Source organism: Rhinolophus sinicus, chromosome 3 (assembly GCF_057876585.1).
Source record: "Rhinolophus sinicus isolate RSI-liver-muscle chromosome 3, RSI-T2T, whole genome shotgun sequence".
Lineage (NCBI taxonomy): Eukaryota > Metazoa > Chordata > Mammalia > Chiroptera > Rhinolophidae > Rhinolophus > Rhinolophus sinicus.
Window position 1 is genome coordinate 77,638,151 of NC_142503.1, and position 23,459 is coordinate 77,661,609.

At 37.7% G+C, this 23,459-nt stretch overlaps 1 protein-coding gene across 7 annotated transcripts in view; it reads left to right on the forward strand.

Annotated features, from left to right (window-relative positions):
- Positions 1-23,459, forward strand: part of KCNN2 (potassium calcium-activated channel subfamily N member 2) — a 384,311-nt gene that overhangs the window by 343,252 nt on the left and 17,600 nt on the right. For all 7 annotated transcript variants that reach the window (XM_088796671.1, XM_074328595.2, XM_019727805.3 and 4 more), the window contains 2 exons: positions 10,260-10,401; positions 22,363-22,473. In XM_088796671.1, the coding sequence (XP_088652797.1) occupies positions 10,260-10,401; positions 22,363-22,473 (253 nt within the window). The remainder of the gene's footprint in view (positions 1-10,259; positions 10,402-22,362; positions 22,474-23,459) is intronic.

The window sequence follows — 23,459 nt, forward strand, 5'->3', positions numbered from 1 at the left end:
ATGTTTTCCATCTTTTTCTTGAAGTTCTGACTGATTTCATCTATTCTTTCCCTAAGCTCATTGAGAATACTTATAACCAATGTTTTGAACTCTGCATCCAGTAGATTAGTTATCTCTATTTCATTTAGCTCTTTTGCTAGAGTTGTCCTGATTTTTCATTTGGGACATGTTTCTTTGTCTCCTCATTTTGGCTGACTCCGGTGTTTCTTTCTAAATATTCGGTAGATCTGCTGTCTCCCAGTCTTGCCAGAGTGGCCTTGTGTACTAGGTATCCTGTGGGGCCAAGTGGCACAGAGACCCAGTTTAGATCGAAAGACACACACAGACTGAAAGTAAAGGCATGGAAAAAATATTTCATTGAAATGGAAACAACAACAAAAAATTGGAGTAGCAATACTTATTTCAGACAAGATAAACTTTCGTCTGAACTGGGTATTCCAGGAGTATCCATTGTGTGGTTTGTTTATGCCTTCCTGTCGTAGTTGAGCCTTGATTGATGTTGGCATGTCAGTGGGTGGGATTGATCCTCAAGCAGACTGGCTGTGAGGTCTGGCAGTGACTACAGCAAATGAGCTGTTGTGGGGGGCATGACCCCATGGAGCAGGATTTGCTTTAGCAAGTCTCCGATACCTGCCAAGTCCATCCTTTGGCTGTGTCATTTGTGGAGCTGGATGGGTAGTGCTCTGATGGGGTCTGAACCTGGCCACAGGATGTTGGCTCTGGGGCCTCTTGGGAGGGGCTCTAGTGCAGGACAAGATCAGCCACTGCCTGTGCCTGGCCCAGGCCTACCTGGAGCTGCAAAGTGATCTGCAGATGGTTGCTACCTCTGCTGGGCTTGGAGATGCCTGGAAAAGGTTACCCTGCAAACTAAGGCCAACTGCGACTAGTGCCTGGCTTAGGGCTGCCTAGCAAAAGGTACTGAGCACATGAAGCCAGGCACTGTTTCTTTGAGGTCTGTGGACCTTTAAGAACTTTTAGGAAAGTCCCCAGTGTGAGCCAAGGAAGATCGCTTGTGTGGAAAATCCCCTGAAAGAGGTTAGGGCTGGGTGTGTGAGTTGGATGGTTCTCAGGGAATCACCAAAGTGGGGCGAACAGTTAGTTAAGTTGATGGAGAGCTCAGATTTGGTGCTGGCCTGTGCCTGCCAGCTGGGAGGGGCGAGGGCTCAACAAAAGCATAATGGTATCTGTCAGCACTTGCATCCCCAGAGAGAGCTGCCCTGACCCCTGCCCCTCCAGCTCTCACCCTGAAGCTGTTCAATTCAGCTACTCCTTGTATGTCCATGGTATTTTATGAGATGCTGCCCTAGCACTAGAGCTCAGAGCAAGTGAGTTTGAGAGTGATTGGCTCAGTGAGTGTGCGAAGTCCCTTTAAGACTTGCAGCACCTAGGTTTCTAGCAGCAACTTGTCTCACTCAGCCACAATTTCTGCTGGTTTTCACAGCCAGATGTTACGAGGATTTTTCTTCCCAGCACTGGAGCCCTGGCTTGAGGAGTCCAGTGTAGGGCTGGGACCTCTCGCTCTTCAGGGGGCCTCCGTGGCCAAGATATCCATGGGTGTGGGACCTGCCCCACTGTGTCCCTGCCCCTCCTACCAATCTCTGTGTGGCCTGTGTATCCTTAGTTGTAGGAATGCTGTTCAGCTAGTCTTCAGGTGGTTCTTAATGATGGTTTTTCTGTAATTTAGTTGTAATTTAGATAATTGACTTGGGAGAAGGTGAGTGCAGCATTTTCCTACTCTACCATCTTGACTGGAAGTCTTCTAGGTCTTTAACATAGATAATTGTCAAATAATTATGTAGTTATGAGGTCTAAGACTACTAACTTATTCACAGATAAGTCATTTCTGAATTCATTCTAACAAATAATAATGCATAAATGAATAGAGAGATAACAAAACATTTTTTTTGGTCATTTTTTTCAGGGAAACATAATGAATGTAATTCTTCATCCATATATATTCTATTATCCCTCTCTTTTTTGTTAGGGACTTTCAGCTTTATTTCAAAGGAAGCTTAGCACTTAGAACATATCCACTCATGGTCTCTATGCAAAGACAAGTCTTCTCTATCCATACTGTGAATGAAATTCTCATTAGCCAAGCTTAACACATGAAAAGAAATCACACACACACACACACACACACACACACACACACACGAGAAGAGTGGGGTCAGGAAGATGGAGGAAGGGTTGGAGGTGAGAGGGCGCAAAGTGTTTTTAGCTTTTGATTCTTCTAAATTAACTGAAGAGAGAAAAACAATAATTCCAAATATGCAAGGTTAAGGGAGCAAAATAAAATCAAAGTAAAAAATTCACTTTGGTATTTTAGAGTTAATAAAGAACTGTACAATGAATGAAAATTGAAACTGACTCATGCCTAAGTTAAAGTCGGGCTTTACAGATAGCATTTCCCTGCTTATCTCTGTTGCTTTTCTTTGGATACTTATTGTTATTGAAGGAAGACTATATTGGGATCCCCAAGATCCTAAAGCCATGTTTGCATTTTCATGATTAAGAAATGGGAGTGAAGTAGGAGTAAAAGGTAGGGACTAGAAGAAAGTCACATAGATTGGGTCAGTTCTCTGGCCTGAAGGAACTTTCTGTAAATTATATTATCCTCTGAGTTTTATACATAGAGTTACATTTATTTTTTTTTTAGAGTACCCTCAGAGAGGTTTTTAGTAAAATTTTTGAACCCACTGAATTTTACTTTTTATTTAAATTTAAGACTATAATTTTAGGTCTCAGTGTTACGTTCTTATACATTCGTGTCATTACTTTCATCTCCAAAATTTCCTTTATATTTGTAGATGTTCAGCATGTTTTTGAATAAAAAACAACTCCTGGAATAAAGTTGATAGATAGTTTTGAATCTTGACAACACATTAAAATTACCTAGGAGCTTTTAAAATAATCCTTGCCATAGCCCCACCCCCAAAGATCTTGACTTAATTGGTTGAGGATGGAGCTTTTGCATAGGCATTTTTAATGCTTCCCATGTGATTCTAATATGCAACCATAGGTAAGAACCCTTGATATGGATCGGTGGCAAATAAAAGATATATGTCACCCCTCCCCTGAGCTGTTGGCATTCAGCACTTTTCTCCTTTGAACCTAAATATGTACCTTCATTGGATTTCTTTCTGTGCTTATATGTTTTAATTCATAGAATCACTTATTTTATTTGCTTATACCTTAAATCATAAGTATATGCACATATTTTGGGTTTGGAGGAAGATAATTTATCGTATTCCTCTCACTTCTCTGGGTCTTCAATTCATAGACATGAGAATGTCAGCTACATTACTGACATAAAGCAGATCTGGACACTACCACTTGACCTATACCCCAGTGGGCTGCCTGGAATTCTGATGTGTCATCACTGAATTAGATGGAATCATAGATGTACCTCATACCCTGAAGGAATCATCCTGCCCAGGTCAGCTTACCTTACCACATAGAGAACCAAATACACCTGCTGTGGGGGCACGCTGAGCAAAGAGAGGACCTAAGCTACAACTATTCAGTTTCTCCTCCCAGATTCAACACCTTCCCCCTCTACAAATCTGGGAGAAATAGTTTGTTAGAGGCAACTGTTTTCAGTGTTTAGCCAGGATCTGTTTTTCCCTTCTTTGAAACTTTTTAAGATATTCTTATTCCTAGCATTGTAAAATTTACAGTGATCCCACTTGGCATAGATCATTTTTTTATTCTGTATGCAGATACTCAGTAGAACCTTCCTTTAGATACCTGCCTTTTATTTTTCCTGCACAAAGAAATAAAAGAATATTTTCATTTCTTCTACTTTCTATGTTCTGTGGAAAGTCAAGTTGTTAGACCCTCTGTGTTCTCTGAGAATCTATCTTTTTATCTATCTTTTTTGTCCTCCTTTTCCCCTTCTCTTTTTTTTTTTTTTTTGTTCTACTTTCTGGGAGACTTCTGCCAATTTATATCGTATTATGATTATTTTTTCATTATAATTCTAACTATTAGAAGTTTCTCTTTTTATTCTTTAATTGTACTTCTTTGTAGCATCGTGTTCCTGTCTTATGGATGCCATGTTTTTCTTTAGGTCTTTCATGGTATAATTTAGGGTGTTTAGAAGTCCTGCCTGCCATCACCCTACACTGTCTTAAGATTCTTCTGTTTCCTCCTTTTTCTCTTTCTTCCTCTCTCTACCCTTCTTTTTGTCTATATCTTTTCTATACAAAGTATATTTGAAATGTGTGTTGGTTGTTTGCTATTCTTTCATGTTCAGGAGTGGCAATTGGAAGCTTTATAAGGACAGAGGAGCTTATTGTCAGATGAACTCACTGTAAGGAAGCTGGTTGGAAAGCAGCATTTTTCATTAGGGAATCCTTGATGTTAGTACATGAATGTCTTTTCACTGAAGCTGTTCTGTTTCTCTAATATAGAGTCAGAGAGTGAAGAATAGAAATTAGGAATGCTGCTGTTCTGTTTGGAAACATGAATTTAATCCCCATATTTTCAGCCCCAAACGTCTTTCCTGACCTTAGCTGGGCTCTGGGTCAGACTCTCTATCTATTCCCAAAGAAAACTCCTCTATCTCCAGTTAGTTATCTGGCAGTACCAGGCAGGGCAGGCACCTGTGTATTCCATTTACATAGCAGGAATATAGCAGGAGTATATCATTAGTTCTCCTGTTTTCAGCATTGGACCTCCAAGTTGTGAACCTTCCATGAGTCCTGTGATAATTTGTGCCTTTTAATTGGAGTTATTTAGGCCATTTATATTTAATGTGTTTTCAGATATGCTTGGGTAAATCTATTCTTTTACTGTTTGTTTGTTGTTTGTTCCATCTCTTCTTTGTTCCTTTTTTTTCTGTATATCTGCCCTTTTTTGGATTACTTATTTTTTTGTTATCCCATCATATATCCCTTATTGGGTTATCATTTATTGCTCTTTGATGTATTATTTCAGTGGTTCCTTTAGGGTTTATAGCATACCTATACACTTATGTATAGTATAACTAAATTATCAATCTTCCCTTAATGTTATTCCACTTACTACAATCTATCTTCAAGTGATACCACTTTACATATAGTACTTCCACTTCTCCCGCCCTGAATAGTTTTACATGCATGTACTGATCAACATTCAGCTGAATAATCAAAAAGACCCCTTGGCAGATCTCTGGGTCTCTCTCTGTGTGGATCTGTCCTCTCTAGTTTTGGCCCTGTGAACTCTTGGCCTCCCTGCATTCCCAGCTCTGTCCCTCAACTTGAGGAGTCCTCTAGGCTCTACCTGGTTTCCCTCCCTGAGCTACATCCAGAGATTCTCTTCAGGCATTAAGTTGGAGCAATCGTATGACTCACTTTGGTGGTTTACCACCTCTGGGGGATTACTGTTCTTTGTTACTAAATTATCTATGTCTTGTTAACCATTGTCTCAAATACATTTTCCTGCTTTTGCAATTGTTTTAAGAGGGAGTATAAATCTAATCCCTTGTTCCATCATGGCTAGAAGCAGAATTCCCCATGCACTTTCATTTGTATAAAAAAGTGTTCTTTCCAATGCTCTCATTTCTGCTTTCCTTTCTTTTTGTTCTTGTGGATTTATACCTCTTTTTTATAGCCTTACTATCATTTTAGTGGTATTTCAGGAAAGAAATGTGGATTCAGGAAAGAGAACTGCTGGTAGATTGAGCACGTATATTTAAATCTTCATAATATAACAAAGGCTGGCATTTGAGATCAGAGCTGACAATTGAGATGATATGATTTGGCCATTTATAGTGTTAATAGTAAGTTTAATAGAAAAGTATGAATGAACATAGTTTGCAGCCTTTAGCTTTCACTGTCAAATTATTTTTTCAAGTGTAAAAATACTGTATAAGTTGCCTCCATGTGCATATTGGAACATAACATGACAAATCCAATTCATGTCGATTGCTGGACAAGACTCATTTCTACCCCCTTTTTGTATCTATACATGAGATTCCGGAGGCTCAGTGTGTGGCCAAGGGCAAGTCAGTTTGAAAACAAATGTTTTACATTGTCACACTAATTTATTCATTAAATTCTAATTCCTGCTATATTCTTCTAAGCACTCTGTGAAGATTCACCAATAAATAAGGCATAGTCTTTGTCCTCAAATTCTACACAGTTTTAATTCTGGGGACATGTTAGCAGAGCAAATTATATATTACATTTCTTATGATCCAAGTTAATATTGATTGATAGTGCTAGAAATATCTACAAGAAGCTGCTGGAATACAAAGAAAGGACGTGTGGTCATGCTGACCAAAATCTATGCAAAGTATGGAGAAGGGACCCATGAGGAGATTCTCAAAGTACAAATCAGGGGTTACAAAGATGATGAAGGTGGTTCCAGGCAGAGGGAAATGCACCAGCAGACAAAGAGAACTGTGAAGGAGGATGACATAATTGCCAGCCACTAGTGTGCCAAAGGGCCTGTTATTTATGGAAGGGTGCTGAGGGTGACGCAGTAGTGCTGGGCAGAGGCTGCCTCATTCAGAGGGAAGAATTCAGGAATTCCCTTGGAAAGATAATCCCTGTGAATTTAAAAGCAGATATTATAGGAAGCTGTCATATTTGTGATCTAAAACACAGTGATAGATACACAGTCGGCAATGAGTGAAGAATTGAATGGAATTGAATTGAACTGAGTTGAAAAGGAACATTTTGCTTCTTTTAAAACCTTAAAGCAGATCTCACAATCTTTAAGTCTATGAAGTATGTAGTGCTATGAAACAGTGCAGTAAGTCCTCGTCCCCAAACCCCAAAGTCCTTATTTTAAATACTTGAGATCAGATATTCCTTGCATTAATTTCAATAGTATTTAATGTATTTTTAATTAAATACGCATTCATATTGATCAGAATTTGAAATTTGCCAGGTAAGTCATTTCTTCGTGTCTTCCCAGAACAATTCTCCTTGTGGAGAAAGTTGGAATTGTCTAAGTAAGTTTGTGAAATGAACTTCTATTATAAGAACTATTTTGAAATTGTTTAACCATTTAAGTTACACATATTAATCATCTACAATGGTGTGAATCTGGCATAAATTCAAACCTTGGCAGTGTTCTAAGTGATAATATCATCATGTTATCATAATATGATCATATATATAATGATTATATATAATATACATGATAATATGTTAATAAGTCTAATATTTGCTTCTGAGTTTCCAAGAAAGAAATTCTGATTATTCTAATAGTATTTAGTATGGTCTCTAATTACCTAACTCTTCTTGACTACCCACAACTAAATATGTCTGAATATAGCATAAACATTAGTATGAGATATCATTTTTCTAATCTGAGCTATGTTTCACTCAAGTTTATTATTTCATAAGCAAAAAAGGTAATTTAACATTGAATCTCAAGCCCTAAAATACCAACTCCTAGAGAGATATTTATTTCTAATTAGGCCCTCAATATGAGATTACACCCTCTGACCCAGTGTAATGTACATAGTATACAGTTAATATTGACTGAATGATAGTTATGCCATAATACTTGAGAGTGTTTGGCAAAGAGTCAAGGGAGGATGGGAGAAATTTGTGTATTTAAAACGTGTGTATTAATTAAAGGTAAGCAACTAAAGAGGAGTCCGCTTGCCTAAATGTTCCAGTGAACGCTTTTCATTGTAATTTTCAAAGTCATTTACTGCTTCAAACTTTGAAAAACAAAAGTATTACAAAAAAAAAAAAAAAAACAATTAGAAAAACTTACACATCCGTGCCAAAGCTGAGATTTCCCTGTGGGCATCAGACATGAACGCGCCCCCTAGAGGCCGGTGTTTATAGTGTGAAATCTCAAACTCCAATCTGTAGTTGTTCTGAACTAAGGAAAACCATGTGCCCAGCAGATATGTTCTGGTCACTTGCAGTGTAGCAATAACTTGAAGGTTTCACTCAGACATGGTCACGTTTTCTAAGTGTCTAGTGATTGAGGACACTGTTGATGTAGAGAAGGTGGGAGAGTGTAACTGTTTTAACCATATTTCAGATTGTCCATGTCTTGAAACATTAATGTAAAATGAGAACGAATGCGAGTCAAGAGCTGTGATCACTCAACCAATATTTCCTATGCATCAGGGAATTAGGGCCATCAACTGTTAAATGAATCAGGTCTTTATGCAAATCATGCTTTCTGGAGAAGAAACTTCGTCTCCTCGCAATTCTGCATTGAACAGGGCATGACCTCTTTGATCTCCCTTTTCTGGTACAGCTTACACCCACTCCAAGGAAATGTATTCCCTGTGTTAGGCAAGTGCTTGATGAGGAATACTCTAGAGAGAGCCCCAAGATCGTGAATGGGTTAGAACCCAAAACTCACTTCTGAGGGTCTTGTTTGAAATGAAAACCACATTCTTCTGTGATAGCCCCACTGCACAAGCCTAGCAGGGGCCCAGAGTAGTTCTTATTTAGCTAAAGTATAGCACTGATTAAATCACCCTACTCCTATGTGCATGTTATTTAACAATGGTTCTCAGAGGAAATGCACTGACCTGTCTTCATTGAAAGCCAAGAATACATCTTGGCCTCCCTTTTGGCAAAGACAGCCTCTCTACCCAGCCATTCTGGGAAGAGGAGACTCCATAGCTAGGTGATAGTGGCAGTTCCCTGGAGTAAAATGGTGGAGGTTTATGCCCTTCTGCCACCAAAAGCTCATAGAATTCTCCTGAGCAAGGGCTGGCTGCCTGTGCGTGTGCCCGTCCCTTTGCTTTCAGAAGACCCAGTAATTGCCCTCATTCTTCCTTACTCCTGGGTTCCATTCACCCCAGCCATGGGTTTCTCTTTCCCTATTCCAGAGTAACAGGAAATACTCCTTCTTAGCTTCTAATACTTACTTGAAATAAAACAAAAGTATAAAAGTGATTAGCATGGGTCTTTTCTGTACCCAAAGCAAGGGGTTAGATCCACTAATATTACTGAGGCAAGTTCATATATGCTATGGACCTTCTGAACTTTGGGTGATAGATGCAGGAGGCTTGGCCTGAGATGAAGGAAAGGGAGGCACACAGAATACATTCCCCAGTGTAGATTGGGGTCTGAGATCAATCCTGGGGCTCAAGACGGGGAATCTTTCTTGCCACCCCAGCTTTGGCAGCACAGTGAGTCAAGTTGCAAGGCATGACTGAGTATCGATAAGCCAGGCGACTATCAGCCTTCTTTGGAGAGGAGGAAATGAGGAAAAGAAAGCCCTCCCAGTGGTATCTGAGAGCTGGGAAGAAAGGGTAATCCTTGGGAGAAGTTGGGTGTGAAGAGCAAGAAATGCCTCTAATGACCAGTCTGGGGTCTAACTGTCAAGGAAACCAGAAGACGGCCACTCCGCACCATGACTATACAAAATGTGCGTTCAGAGCAAGTTCTTCTAGGGTAACAACTCACATGTCCTCACCGTTGTATACGTGGTGGAGAGAAGTGTCCCCATGGCGGGCCAGGTTACTATTTAGTACTGCTAATTCAAGCAGAACATTATAGGGTATCTGTTTCTGATATAATCACCTTCCTCCTCACTAGAAAATCTTGACACCTAGAAGAATAATCAGGATAACCTTTTTTACTACAAGCTCTTTGTGTGCAACTGCTGAGGCAACAGCTTCTGTTAAGCTCTCGCTCTGGGCAGGGATTGTGTGTGATCAAAGGTAAAGTTTCTGTCTTCAAGGAGGATGGCTAGTGAGGGACCTCCAGCTAACAGTATAATATAGTCCTGTGATGGAGGAATACGTAGGATACTGAGGGAGCCTGGGGGAGGGGTTGGGACAGGAATAGACAGAAAGTTTATTTTGAAAGATGATGGAATTGGCCCATTAAGGAAATAAAGATTGCAAAGGAAAATCTAAGCACAGGGAACAGCATGGCTTCTTCTGCTACAAAGGTGTGGAGGTCTTCCCCTGTAAACTGGGTGGCTATATATTGTCCTGTAAGTTGGGCATATTAGTGGGCCTCAAGCAATGATGCGACATGACCAGGAACCAGAGCAAGGTTCAAGGATAAATCGACATTTATCAACTTCCACCAGGGAGAAAACAATTTTCATATTTTACAGTGTCTCTTTCAGATTATTATTAAAGTTGAAGAATGTCTTGATGTCTTTCAGAGTACATAGATGGAACCTCAATTTTATTTATAATCATGAGCTTTGAAAACCTCTAAATGAGCAGTTTATAGAAGATACTTAGTGAATTCATGAATGGAATCACACTGGCCTTAGCAACTGTACTGCAGATTAATTATAAAGGACTGGCTTTGTTTCCTATTTTTCAGGTACCATGATCAGCAGGATGTTACTAGCAACTTCCTTGGAGCGATGTGGTTAATATCCATAACTTTTCTCTCCATTGGTTATGGTGACATGGTACCTAACACATACTGTGGGAAAGGAGTCTGTTTGCTTACTGGAATTATGGTAAGTGTCTTTTTTTCACTTTGCCTTTTTTAAATTTAAACTCAAAAGGGCACTTACACCATCGGGCCCATGGGCAGAAGTCATTGTAAGTTACTTGAGTTCCCAACAGCAGGAAAGCCATGTACATAAATCAGTTCTGTGTTGGGAGAGAACATCAACAGTTGTTGTCTTATGTTTCCCACTGCGAAGCTCCATTGAAGACATATGGCTGCTAGACTGCGCTTTGTGGGTGAGACACTAATTTGATGAACAAATCTGACCTTAGCGCTTCAGCTTCAGAGTCAGGAAGTTATTCAAGTCTGGGTCAGTTCCGCCATTTCCTACTAGCTTGTGAACTTGAAAAAATTTCGCTTCTCTCTCAAACTTTCTTTCCTCGTCTATAAAATATGGACTATAGTAAGTATCTTGAAGTGTGTCAAAGGGTTGAAGAATTACATGACATTTTATCAGTTCTATTTTATTAGATTATATTTATTATTTTAATATTTGTTGAGTGCCAGGTATATGCCAGGCACTGCCCTAGATACTGGAAATACAACAAAAGAAGACAGAAACTTTTCTTGTCCTGCCTTCTTAGAGTTTACAGGAGAAGACCTACATTAAAAACATAATTAACGCATAATTGTTAATCACATTTATGACAAATGTGTGAGGAAGTAAAGCTTCTGACCTAACTTGGGGACTGAGGAATGCGATCTACTCAGAGAAACAGATCCCTGGAAAGTTGGCTTTTCACTGAGGTGGGAAGGGTGGTTTGTGAGAAGAAGGAAGGGCATTTTCAGGAAAAGGAAATGGCTTATTTGAAGGTAATGAGGCAAGGAGGAGTTACCACGTTGAGCAAGGCTACTGGGCCAGGATTGTCCAGGGGAAAGTGGCATGACATGAGGCTGGGGACAGAAGGCAAGTCTAGTGGCGCACCTGTCAAAGGTGTGCTTCCTGGGGTATCGTGCCACTGTTCCTTTGGGACGCCTAGCTCAGACACCGTCCTTCCTCACACACTACAAGTTGGCCAGGACTGGTTTGCACCATCTGTTTTAGATGTTTAGAAGGCTAGCGTGTTATCTAAAAATTATTAAGGTGGTGTGAGCTTTTAAATATTTAAACCAGAGATAATTTCAAATTGAAATTTTCAGTGACTTAGGTTCTCGTCACTCCTTATCTGCTTTTTCTAGTTTGGTTATAGAGCAAAGAGTGTTATCTTGATGCTTGTTTCATTTCTGCCTATGTAAGGATGTGAACTGGTACCGGGAGCTCCTTAGGCAGGAAATGCCGAGAATTTCTGAAGCTAGGCATCCCTGCCCAACGCCTACACTGTGTCCGCCCCCAGATTGGCAGGAGAGAAGCAGGCTTCCCACATGAGTGCTTTTGGGTGCTGGCCAGGATAGCATGTCCCGTCACAGCAGTTGCCTACGAAGATTGTTCCAGAGTCAGGACTAGTGGCTGTGGCAGAGATAGGGTGGGAACATTCTTCTCCCGCCTGGTAGTACTGAACTGGGATAAGGCGCCTAGCTGTGAAAATCAAATGCAAGGCCAATTTTAAGGTCACTGGTAGTAACCAAATGACTGTTGCAAATCGCATTTGTGGACAATATAATTTGGGGCATAATTTAACATTATTTGCTTGTAAAAGGAAATTCCAGTTTTGTGAATTTTAGTGAACTTTCTTTTTCATGACAATTAGGTAGTATGGTCCATTATGTTTACTATTGGATCATTTCCTGAAAAGATAGCATTTTATTATATAGTATAGTGCTTTGGGAAATGACATTTGCATGGATGTATTTTTGGAGGGCCCATAACTAGCCCACAAGGGACAAAATGACGCTACTGATAAAAACAAAACTAGTAATTGCAGTCTTTCTCCTCCTGCTTCTTAGAAACAACTTTCTTGGTGTTCCTTTTTGGCAAGATGTGCCTCGTTTTATTTTTGAAATAGGTATGACTCAGGGTTGGTGCAAACAGCCTCATTTGCCATGGGATCAGAGCCAAATTTAAAGTTAACCTTGCCAGGATCTTATGGTCCTTTTATCTTTCCTCGATTTTTTTCTTTGTCCTTAATGTCTCAAGAACGGTTCCTTCAGTCTCATCTGACAGCACACATCTTTTATTTAGTTCCTCAAATTACTTCTTTGCATAGGTTTCACTAGGGCTCTTACTTTGTTTTTAAAAAATAGAAGTTGTAAGCAAAAGCAACTTTTGTAAGCAAAAGCAACTTTTAATCTATATGGACATAAAAATGTTGTACACAATGAAATTTACAGTGACGATGTTCCTGTCCTTTAAGCTCATGGTGAAAAAGTCCCTCTGTTCTTGAGTTGAGGAGCTCCATTCCAACTCCCTCATTAAGTAACAGATTTATTTCTTACTTGACCCAATCAAAGACTGACTTGCATACAGAGAAATTCGGTAATCTTTGACAAGCCTATTTGAAATACTGTGTAGAATTGGTTTGTCTCTGTCTGTAAGCCAAAACATGGAGTCAGGCCACAAAGCAATCTTATGAAGGTGACCTGCTAGGGGTTGATTATATCCCATATAAATTTCCTGGGAATCTAGAGCTTATGGATGGAGGTGACCTAGAAACCAGTATGGAGAGTGTTGGTTGACAATGTAGATTTCTAAAAGAAGAAATTGTTTTCATAGTCCACGTAGAAGGTTAGTATCCTTAAGATGAAATGTTTGTTTTGTCAAACAGATTTTGTCTGCTTTTGTTTTCAAGACATTTAAATACCAGTTTGTCACTTTTGAATTATCTAAGCCAGATAGGATTTGTTTTTATTTCAAGTGTTTATTTGCCTATTCCCCCTTGGACTTTTGCATTGTATGTTTAGGTAAAATGCACTTTTCAGATTTCCCATGAGTCATCTCTCTGCCTCTGTCTCTCTCTCCCTGTGGCCTTTAGTAAATTGTGAAAGAGAAATATAATTTACAACACTCTTGAGAGAGCAAGGGTCATCCCTGAATCATCTTTTATATTATCTCTGAAGTACTGTGTTTCTTTGTGCTTTTATAGTTGAATTTCTTGTTCTTGCATTTATGAAATTTTGTTAGAAATTATACTTTATGTGGGGTTTTTTTTCACTTTGAAGAAATATGGTTGATCTTAATGCTAACACCTACAGAGCTTTCTCATTTCAAAAATGTGCATATAACGAAATGAGCACTGCATGTTTTCTTCATAAAGTTAATGAAACTAATGAATTATTTCTTGGCATCATCTTAGATGTTCACATTTCATTGGTAAAACTCAAAATTAAACTGCAGTTTAAAAATTTTAAATAATGTGTCATGAATTATATTTTTGGGAGCCAAGAACCTTAAGATTAACCTGCAGTGCTCTGAGCAGAAATGTATCATTACACCATAAGAAGAGAGAGTTTTCCAGAATATTTCTAAGAGACAAACAAATGGCCTTATCAAAAAATTACGTCTCCTCACCTGAAATGTAAATTGTGAATCCAAGACAATCATGCAAATCTCTTCTAATATTTTTAGCTTGTGTTTACAATGTTATAGGTAGATAATTATGGAAATACTAACATAAGTGGATTTTAGATACTGAACTGCCTTAGCAGGCATTCCATTGTGATAGATCAAACAAATCAAGAATAAATTTTCCTTTCACCAAGACCCACCTAAGAGACAAAGGTCTCTTCCTCTCTCCTGGATCTCCTGGATTTAAAAACAGGCTTGCCTAATAGACAAAACCACTCATTACCCTCCAGGAGAAAACCATTAAAGTTGTAATTACCTACTTTCTTCTTATTCCTCTATCCTTCCTCTATTTGAGGAGGTACCAAGGACCTGAGGATTTATTATTGTGACTATCATGATAACCAATAGGATGAATTGTAAATGGCTTTTATTCTTTTGGTTGAAGGCAATAGGCAAATAACATTGTTGGATCATGGTGTCTGAGCTTTTTTGTGAGCATTAGCTGGTTTCTCAGTATCTCCAACTTTATAATAGAGAAAGTAATTTTTTTGCATAATATTAAAAAGTTATCTACCATTTTGTATCTTTACATATAGATATAACACATATTGAAATCTATAATATTCCCTAATCTGTCAATATATAATTGTTTCAAGAGTAGAATATAGTCTCATTGTTAAGAGTAATTTTTGCTTTTCTTTCTTTAAAATTATGGCAGCTCTTGCCACTTAGAGTATGGATGATGGAATTTTCTTTGGCATAATTATTTTTAAATATGGAGTAATATCTGTCCATTCCTAGGGACACAGGTTATCTGATAAGTGGACCTCTAATAGTGTTCTATAAATCCCTATACCTCATCAAAGTGAAGTCACTTCAGACATGTGTCATTTAGGTTTCTTCTGTCCCACTAGTAATTCTGTATAAACAAAAGCAATGCATAGGTTGTCCAATTTAAAAGTCACCACACCAGTTAATTTTTAAATTTTTACTCAGGGAGGAAAAAAAAAAATCACATGGTGACTCAGTCAATTGTCAGAGTTCAATAGTTTTCATTCTAAAGGATAGTAACATTACATTGTTAACTCAATCAGAGGATATCCAAAACACAGCCTTAAATTATCCAGAGTTTATATAGAGAATAGTGAGTATTAAAGAGGGCTAAATCTAAGGTTTGATTATAGACTTTGTCTTTGCATTTAAGAATGTTTTTCCCCTGCCAGTGGATGTTGAAATCTTAAGAAGACTAAAGCTATTCCTGGGTGTGTAAATAAGCAAAAGAGCTCAGGGTCCTTTTTACATGCCTTATACAATTTGACATGAGATGATTAATAATCAAATAATAATTTTGAAGAGGTTTTTACTTTACTTTTTGTTGTTGTTTTTTTGGTACGTTCATTGAATCTCATCCAATAAAGGCCCAGTGAGGAGAGTGCATCTTTAAATTCTTCCAGTAGTTTCTATTTTGTACCAAGCCACAGGAGGAGATGATGGGCCTTTTCAGCCACAAGGCTCAATTCCCCACCAGGGCCCTAAGTGGACCTCCACTTCTTCCCATGCAAATTTCTTAGGATATATGACAGCTGCTTTCTTCCAGGAACAGGCAAGTGTAACTGGAAGTTGTTGTGACCTTCCGGCATTCGACTTGTTGTCTCTACAACTCCACCTCATTTTTCTAAGCTATCAGCACTTTCAGCTGACAGAGCCGCCCCACATGCCTCTAAACTACATGCACTCACGTTGGCATCATTGCTCATAAGGAGATAGAAACCTAGGGATGCCCAGTTTTGTGCAGCACTTCCTTCTTTCCAACCACCAAAGCAGTAAATGAGCTGAACAGGCAAATCACTCTAAAGGAGATTTGGGTTTCCCAGGTCCAGGTGTTATCATTGTACTCAAAAAAAAAAAAAAAGAAAGAAAAAGAAAGACAATCTTCTCCCCTCTTTGTTAGGAGGAAGGCATTTGAATTGCACTGTACCCTCCTATCAGCAAATAGCAACTTGTATTTGAAGATACTGAGAGGTAGGGCATTTTGATACAGGGAATTTCTCTTCAAAATTATCTTGAATGTTGTTTATTTTTATGCAAAATTGCAAAACTCCAATGGGATATAATAGTAAAGCTCAGTGTTAGTAATTTTAATTCTCAGAATTTATTTTATGCATTTTTATGAAAGAATAATTATGTCAGGCAAATGAAGTAAAAATGTATTCATTGTTCCAGGATATTGAGTCAGTCAATCCCAGGGACAGAAAAATGGGCAATGGTTTCAAATACGCATTTTACTTTCATTTTGGAGGGCAAGTTGATATTTTAAAATGCCAGTTAACCTTAAGGCTGTTTCATTAAATTAGATGTATTTTAGGTGAAAAGCATAATTTTTTCAAATTAATTCTATTTGGAGAAATTTTAATTACTCATAGTCTATTTTGGCAATCATAAAAGTTTTACCTTTTAGGAGCCACCATATACAGGACAATTGATTTAACACTGGAATATTGTGAACATTCTCTTTTTTTTTTTAGCAGAGTCACTCTCTGTGGTATTCTGGAATTTCCAAAAAAATATATAAATTTCACTATCTTGAATCTGTTGCACATACCTTTTTTTTTAAGAAGGAAAGAATTAAAACTGTTTTTAGTGTGCTTTTTATAATTTTATTTTTCAATTATAGTTTATATACACTATTACATTCTCTGGTATACAATATAATGCTTAGACATTTATATACCTTACAAGGTGATCATCCCAATAAGTCTAGTATTCATCTGACACCATATGTAGTTATTACAAATTGCAAGATTTCATTCTTTTTTATGGCTGAGTAATATTCCACTGTATATATGTACCACCTCTTCTTTATCCATTCGTCCATCAATGGACACAGGTTGCTTCCATGTTGTGGGTATTGTAAATAATGCTGCAATGAACATAGGAGTGCATATATCTTTTTGAATTAGTGTTTTTGTTTTCTTTGGATAAATGCCCAGAAGTGGTATTCCTGAGTCATATGGTAGTTCTATTTTTAATTTTTGTTTACTATAGTGGCTGCACCAATTTACAATTTCACCAACAGTACATGAGGGTTCCCCTCTCTGTATGTCCTCACCAACGCTTGTTGTTTGTTGATGACAGCCATTCTGACAGATGTGAGGTAGTAGCTCATTGTGTGTTTTATTTGCATTTCCCTGATAATTAGTGACGTTGAGCATCTTTTCATGTCTATTGGTCCTCTGTATGGCCTCTTTAGAGAAATGTCTTTATCCTCTGCCCATTTAAAAATTGGACTGTTTGGGGTTTTTCTGGTGTTAAGTTGTATGAGTTCCTTATATATATTTTGTATATTAACTCTTTCTTGGAATATCTCCTCCCATTCAGTAGATTAATTTGATGCTTATTTTTCCCTTTGTTTCCCTTGCCCATCCCCCCAAAAAATATTACTAATTGTGATGTCCTGTCAAAGAGTTTACTGCCTATGTTTTCTTCTAGGAGTTTTACGGTTTCAACTCTTACACTTAAGTCTGTAATCCATTTTGAGTTTATTCTTGTCTATGCTGTAAAAAAGTGATCGTTTCATTGTTTTCCATGTGTCTGTCTAGTTTTCCCAGCACCATTTATTGAGACTGTCTTTACCCATTGTATATACTTGCCTCCTTTGTCATAGATGAATTGACTATATAGGTGTGGGTTTAGTTCTGGGTTCTCTACACCATTGATCTTTCTTCGTGTCTGTTTTTATTGCCAGTACCATGCTGTTTTAATTACTATAGCTTTATAGCATAGTTTGGTAACAGTGAGGGGTCTATTCAAGGAATTTTCCTTTCCCACAGGGTTGTATTCTTAAAGCCTGATCCCAAAGTGGTCTTCAAAATGATTCTTGGCAATATTTTTAGGATCAGCATAAGCAAGTGATCTAAAGTAAAAACATGTCACTTTAAATTTCTCTAACTCTGTGTGATAAATGATCTTGGGGAAAATGAGCTACCTGAAACTCTTTTCCATTCTAGGGACCAGCATGGCTTACAATATCTGTGGCATAATGCAGGAGAAAAGCACTACATTTCTGTTTGGCAGTATCTAAGACTCTCCAGCTGTTAGGATTCAATTAGAGCTTATACTGTCTGATTGTCATTTGTTCACTTTGATCTGGCATAGAGTAATGAGCATTAATAATTACTTATCTAAGGACAAGGCCTCTCTCCCAGGCAACATCTAATTTGTTAGAAGAAAAGATGATAAACTAGCCAAGGAAAACCTTAACCCTTGCCTTTTATATTCTAGCTTCATAAACACACTGTGTTTTCTTCATTTAGTTTTTAGTTAAAGTGGCAGGTTAGTGATTTGCTTAGCTTTTTCCTAATAACAAATGAAATAGAAGAAAAGTAACCCAGATACATTTTCTAACTTTGGTGAAAGGAATATGACTCATCTAGTTAAAGGCATCCAGGGATCTTAATTTCAGAGAGTAACATATGTGAGTCCCAACTGTTTCTGTATCCATTGTGATAAGCTTTGGAGAAAATGTTGTAAAAGCATATTTACATTCATTCTTACTCACTTTATGAAACAGAATGGTTCTGGAAATAGACATTGAGTGGACAATAACATCATGTCATTATTTTAATTACTATAATCATTAAGTGTGTGTAAGAATTTACCTTGAACCTAGAAAGCTTTCAGAGGTGAGCCAGATTTATTTTGCATAACTCTAAAAATTAGAAAAAAATAAGTTATTTTGAAACTCGATTCTATAGGTATCAGATCCTCTTGTTTGTTTTTTTTTGTTTTTTTTAAGAACCTGGGGAGATGAGGACTAAAGGACTCATTGTATTTTAACAATCATAAGGCTAAATTCCGTATGTGGCTCTTGAAGTACAATTTAAAGGATACCATTAGGATAATAGAATGAGGGATATAGGTAGTACTTTCAATGATGACTAAATTGTCAGTCACTTGCTTCTCCAGTTTGCAGCAAAGGTACTCATTTTAATGAACAAGACTTTTGGTGCACTAGAGACCACTCAGCAAGAAATGGGCCAGGAGCAGGAAAAAAAATAGAGCCCAGGAATAAACCCAAATAAAAATTGACTTCCAAAGGCTCTTGATACCAGTGATTTTCCACTCCTGTTAGGATTTTGATTTCTTTCCAGAAGAATCTCAGCAGTGGCCACCTGCCAGGGGAGAACAATATTCAACTTAGAGTGCCAGCTGCCGCTCATAGCCATCTTTATAGCAATAGAAGCCCTCAGCTTTTTATAATCTCTGCTTATTCGGGAACCATTGTGGCCCTTGATCTCCCACTACTCACTGATTGAAGAGTACCTGGGAGCATACATGCAACAGGGGAGCCTGTACAGTAAGTCCTCAATGTTGTCAATAGGTTCTGTTACTATAAGTGAAACAACGTATAACAAAACCAATTTAACCATAAGCTAATTGATACAAACAAGAGTTAAGTTCCCCTGGTATGTCCTCAATGCGATAAGGAAACTACATTGAACAAACTGACATTATTCAAAGACCTGCTGTACTTATCAACCAAATGTCATCTCAAACAGTGGATAGGTACAGATGGCTATCGTGCATGGCCACTGATTCAGGTAGCCCCTCATCAATATAGCATAACTATTTAGATTCTGTGGCAGATGTTTTAAAGTCAACAAAATAGGTGTAGCTGCTTCCTAAGGCCATTCTTCTTCAGTATCCAGCTCTGAAGTCATTGCTTCCATTATCTCTATACTTCACAAAATATCAGGATAACCATCACACAGCCCAGAGATTTCTGACCTTGGACTCTCTGTCCTCTGCTTTTCCTTTCCTTATCATTTTCTGAATGTACTCATAAGTAAATGAAATGGCTGATTAAAAACCTTTCACTCTCTTGTTCAAAATAGAAAGTAGCTCAGGAATTTACCATATTCCCTCCATATCCTTCTTCACCGAAAGCAGTGACTTTATGTTGGAATCACCTAAAAAGCACTAAAAAATTCTGATGTTTGGATTTTATCACTGGAGATGAATATTTAGTTGGTTGGACACAGTCTCTCAGCGTTGGAAATTTTACAAACTGTCCAAGTAATTCTAACCATAATCAAGGTTAAGAACTACTGAATTAAAAGTTGCACCAGATACAAAATAGGAACAATGTTGATTTATTATCCATATCGCTCCATTTTTAAAACATGCATACCAATAGTTTGGCATATAAAATAAGGTGAATTTTAATTTCTCGTTTTGTTTTGAAATGCAGTGCTTCATGTTGTATCATAGATATGGAAAAACCACAAATAAGAATGTAGCTGATCTTAAACATAAAGGTATTATGAGATGAGGTAAAGGGTGATAAATATATCAGTGCTAATTACAGTTCATAACTGAATAATGACTTGTTTGTCTCATCTCTAAAATCAGAGGGTTAAACCAGATGATGTCTAAATACCTTCTGACTTTTCTTTGATCATATGATCAGTATCACTTCATTTCGGAAGATACTGATTTCTTCATAGAGCTAGATGGAAGGGGATATTCAAACCCTCTGGAAATATTGTATTTAAACAATATCAGCTCATTAATAAAACCATGTCTATAATAATAATTGTCAGGTTGTGGCAAGACAGGCCAAGTGCATTCTTCTGCTTTTTCCCTCACTCTTATCCTTCCTGTCAGATTTGTTGTAGCAACTCACTTAGTGAGTTTAAAAAGTTTTTTTGCTCTGTAACTGAATAGCTAAACTTACCTTTATTAATTCAAATAAAAATGATTCTATCATTAATTATATAATAAAACATGAGTATGATTCATAAAGAAAGATCATTTTCCTAGATTGAATTTTTTTAAGGCTAATAAAGATATGTAATGATTAGGTTAGATGTTTTCAAAATCACAAATTGTTGTTTTTAAATGTATAATTAATTAAATATGGGCTATACAGAAAAGAAGAAAAAAAGAACAAAATAAGTTACTGATATTCCAACCACTGAGAGAGAACCTCTTTTCACAGTTGAGCTTACTTCTTTCCAGTTATTTTTTTTCCCTCTCCAAGGTGGATTCTTTCTAAAAAAATAAAATTAGGAGCAAATTAGGTATACAGTTTTGTAAATTGCTCATTTAAACAATAAATATTACAGAAATAAAAATTTAATACAGTCAATATATTATGGATATAGTGTAACGAATAACCATTCCTCAATAGTAGATATTTAAGATATAAAACACTACATTTTTAAGGCACAGAGTTGCCATTATAATTAGTGATTTTTCCACCTACTGATAATGAGAAACAGCAGTTACCTAATGGGAATTTGAGACGCTCTTAGATGGTTATCCAGTGAGTACCCTACTATTTTGACTAACATAAAGGGGATGCTATTAAAAACTAGTTTTAAAAGATGCAAGTCTGTTGGAATACCCACAAGTATTGTAACATCTCTTTGTTTGTGCCCCTCTTTGGTGGACTCCTACCTGAACTGTTATTCATTGTTTTATCTGCCCAATGAGACAGCCTGGCAATCTCTACTGCTCTGTGGTCCTTTCAGGGATGAGATTCTGTCTAGAGAGCTGGATTACCTTTCACAACACCTAAGCCAGCTCCTCAGCTGGCCCCTTGCCTACCAGGTGGGCTGCAGCAGCATGGCCTTGCCCAGGCTCTCCTACAGGTGCCCTAGCCTTACCTCCTGACCCTGTATGCAATTAGCCCAGAAGACCCCACACCTCATGACTTGGAATGGATGCACCTTGGTCATGGAGAGCAGGACTGTCATCTCTGGGGCACCACACAGCGTCACACATCTCTTTCTAAGAGATCAGCACAGTGGCCATAATTCAAACAGGACCACTCCTGATGTTTTACAAAGTAAAGGTAGCCCATGCCTTTCTTAGTGCGGGTAAATCCCTAGAATAGCAGGATGGTTGTCCTTTACCTTCAGCACTTCGTATCTCTGTTGTCCAGGTTCAGATCACGGTGACCTTTGTGATCCTTTCTGTTGTGCATGTAGAAGAGTTTGAACTTTTGTGGACGCTGAGATAACGCGTCTCTCTTCATTTCCAGTATATCACAGTGGGTTGGCCTGAAGACCTCCTGGTCTTATTTTATGGAATGTTATTTTTCAGACAATAGTTCTTATTGTGCCTACTCTGTGCCTTATAGTTTCTACTCTGTGCCTTTATATTCATTTAATTGATCGTTCCTGTGATAGGTATATATAACTAATTTGCTCCATTTTTTAAGAAATCTCTGAAAATTTTAGAGAAATGGTAAAGTTGCTTTTTACCATTTACTTTTTATAATTAAGCTGTTTGATTCAAATATGTTTTAGTTCTTAATATATGTGAATTAAGTTGTTAGTCACAATGTAAAGGCACAGTGCTTGTTGACCATGCATTTGCTGTAATATTTATTGAAGACACAGATGACTACAGTTTTGTGTTGTTTTCTCCAGATACTTATGTCCTTGGAGCTAAATATTTTTTAATGTAGCTGAGGCCAAAACTGATTAACTCTTTGGGGTTCTCCTCTTGTGATTGCAGGGTGCTGGCTGCACGGCCCTGGTGGTAGCTGTGGTGGCAAGGAAGCTAGAACTTACCAAAGCAGAAAAGCACGTGCACAACTTCATGATGGATACTCAGCTGACGAAAAGAGTAAGTCACCGCCCTGTATCTTCAAAGGGAACATTAATGTGATTTTTTTCCAACATTGGGCATTATGGTTTTTATTTTGACCTCTGAAGCTGAAATGTCATCATTTAGAGTTAAGGTATTCTTGGAATCAAGTCTGTGTTTTCACATTTAGAAATAGACTCTTCCTAACCTTAGGTCACTCAGGAACTAATTGGACAACCTTGGTATTTACTCACGGATAAAAATAGACCACATAAATCTGGAAAAAATAAATAGGCGTACTTAACATTTAAGTTTGCCGTATACAAAAGGAAACCAATATTGGACTGAACAGGGAGGAACACACTGACAATATAATATAGAAATTTTATGGGAAAGTGATTCAACAAATATTTTACTGAGCTTCTATGAGCCAGTCATTGTTCTAAAGACTGGGATCGCAAAGACAAATAAGAAACAACCACTAACTTTTAGGACTCCAAGGTAGGGGCAGACACAGACCCTTTCCATCATTTAAAGGCTATCACAGAGATGTTGAAAATGGTATAGCATCTGGAGGGCAGATCCATATATAATTATAACATATACAGGAAAACAGTAATTACACATTTGCAGAGCACGCACTCTGTGCCATCCACTGCTCAAAGTGTGTCACCTGTATAACAAACATCTTTCATCACAACAACTTCATGAGGGAAATGCTAGTATTATGCCCATCTTAAAAATATGGAGGCCAGGAACAGAGAGGGTTCGATAACTTGCTCAAAGTAATTATATCAAGGAGGAAAGCCATGTAAGAGGAAAGATTTTTATCACACTAAATGTTTAACCTCTTATGGTCACTTGAGATACAAAAATACCAAAGTCAGAAGTAGCTAAAAATTATTTTATAGCAGAATCATCTTGCTACATAACCACACCACAAAGTAGAATCCAATCAGGCTGTCAATAAAATAACAAACTACCTTGTCTTTCATAGCTGTACCCTAATAGATCAGTCCCTTTAA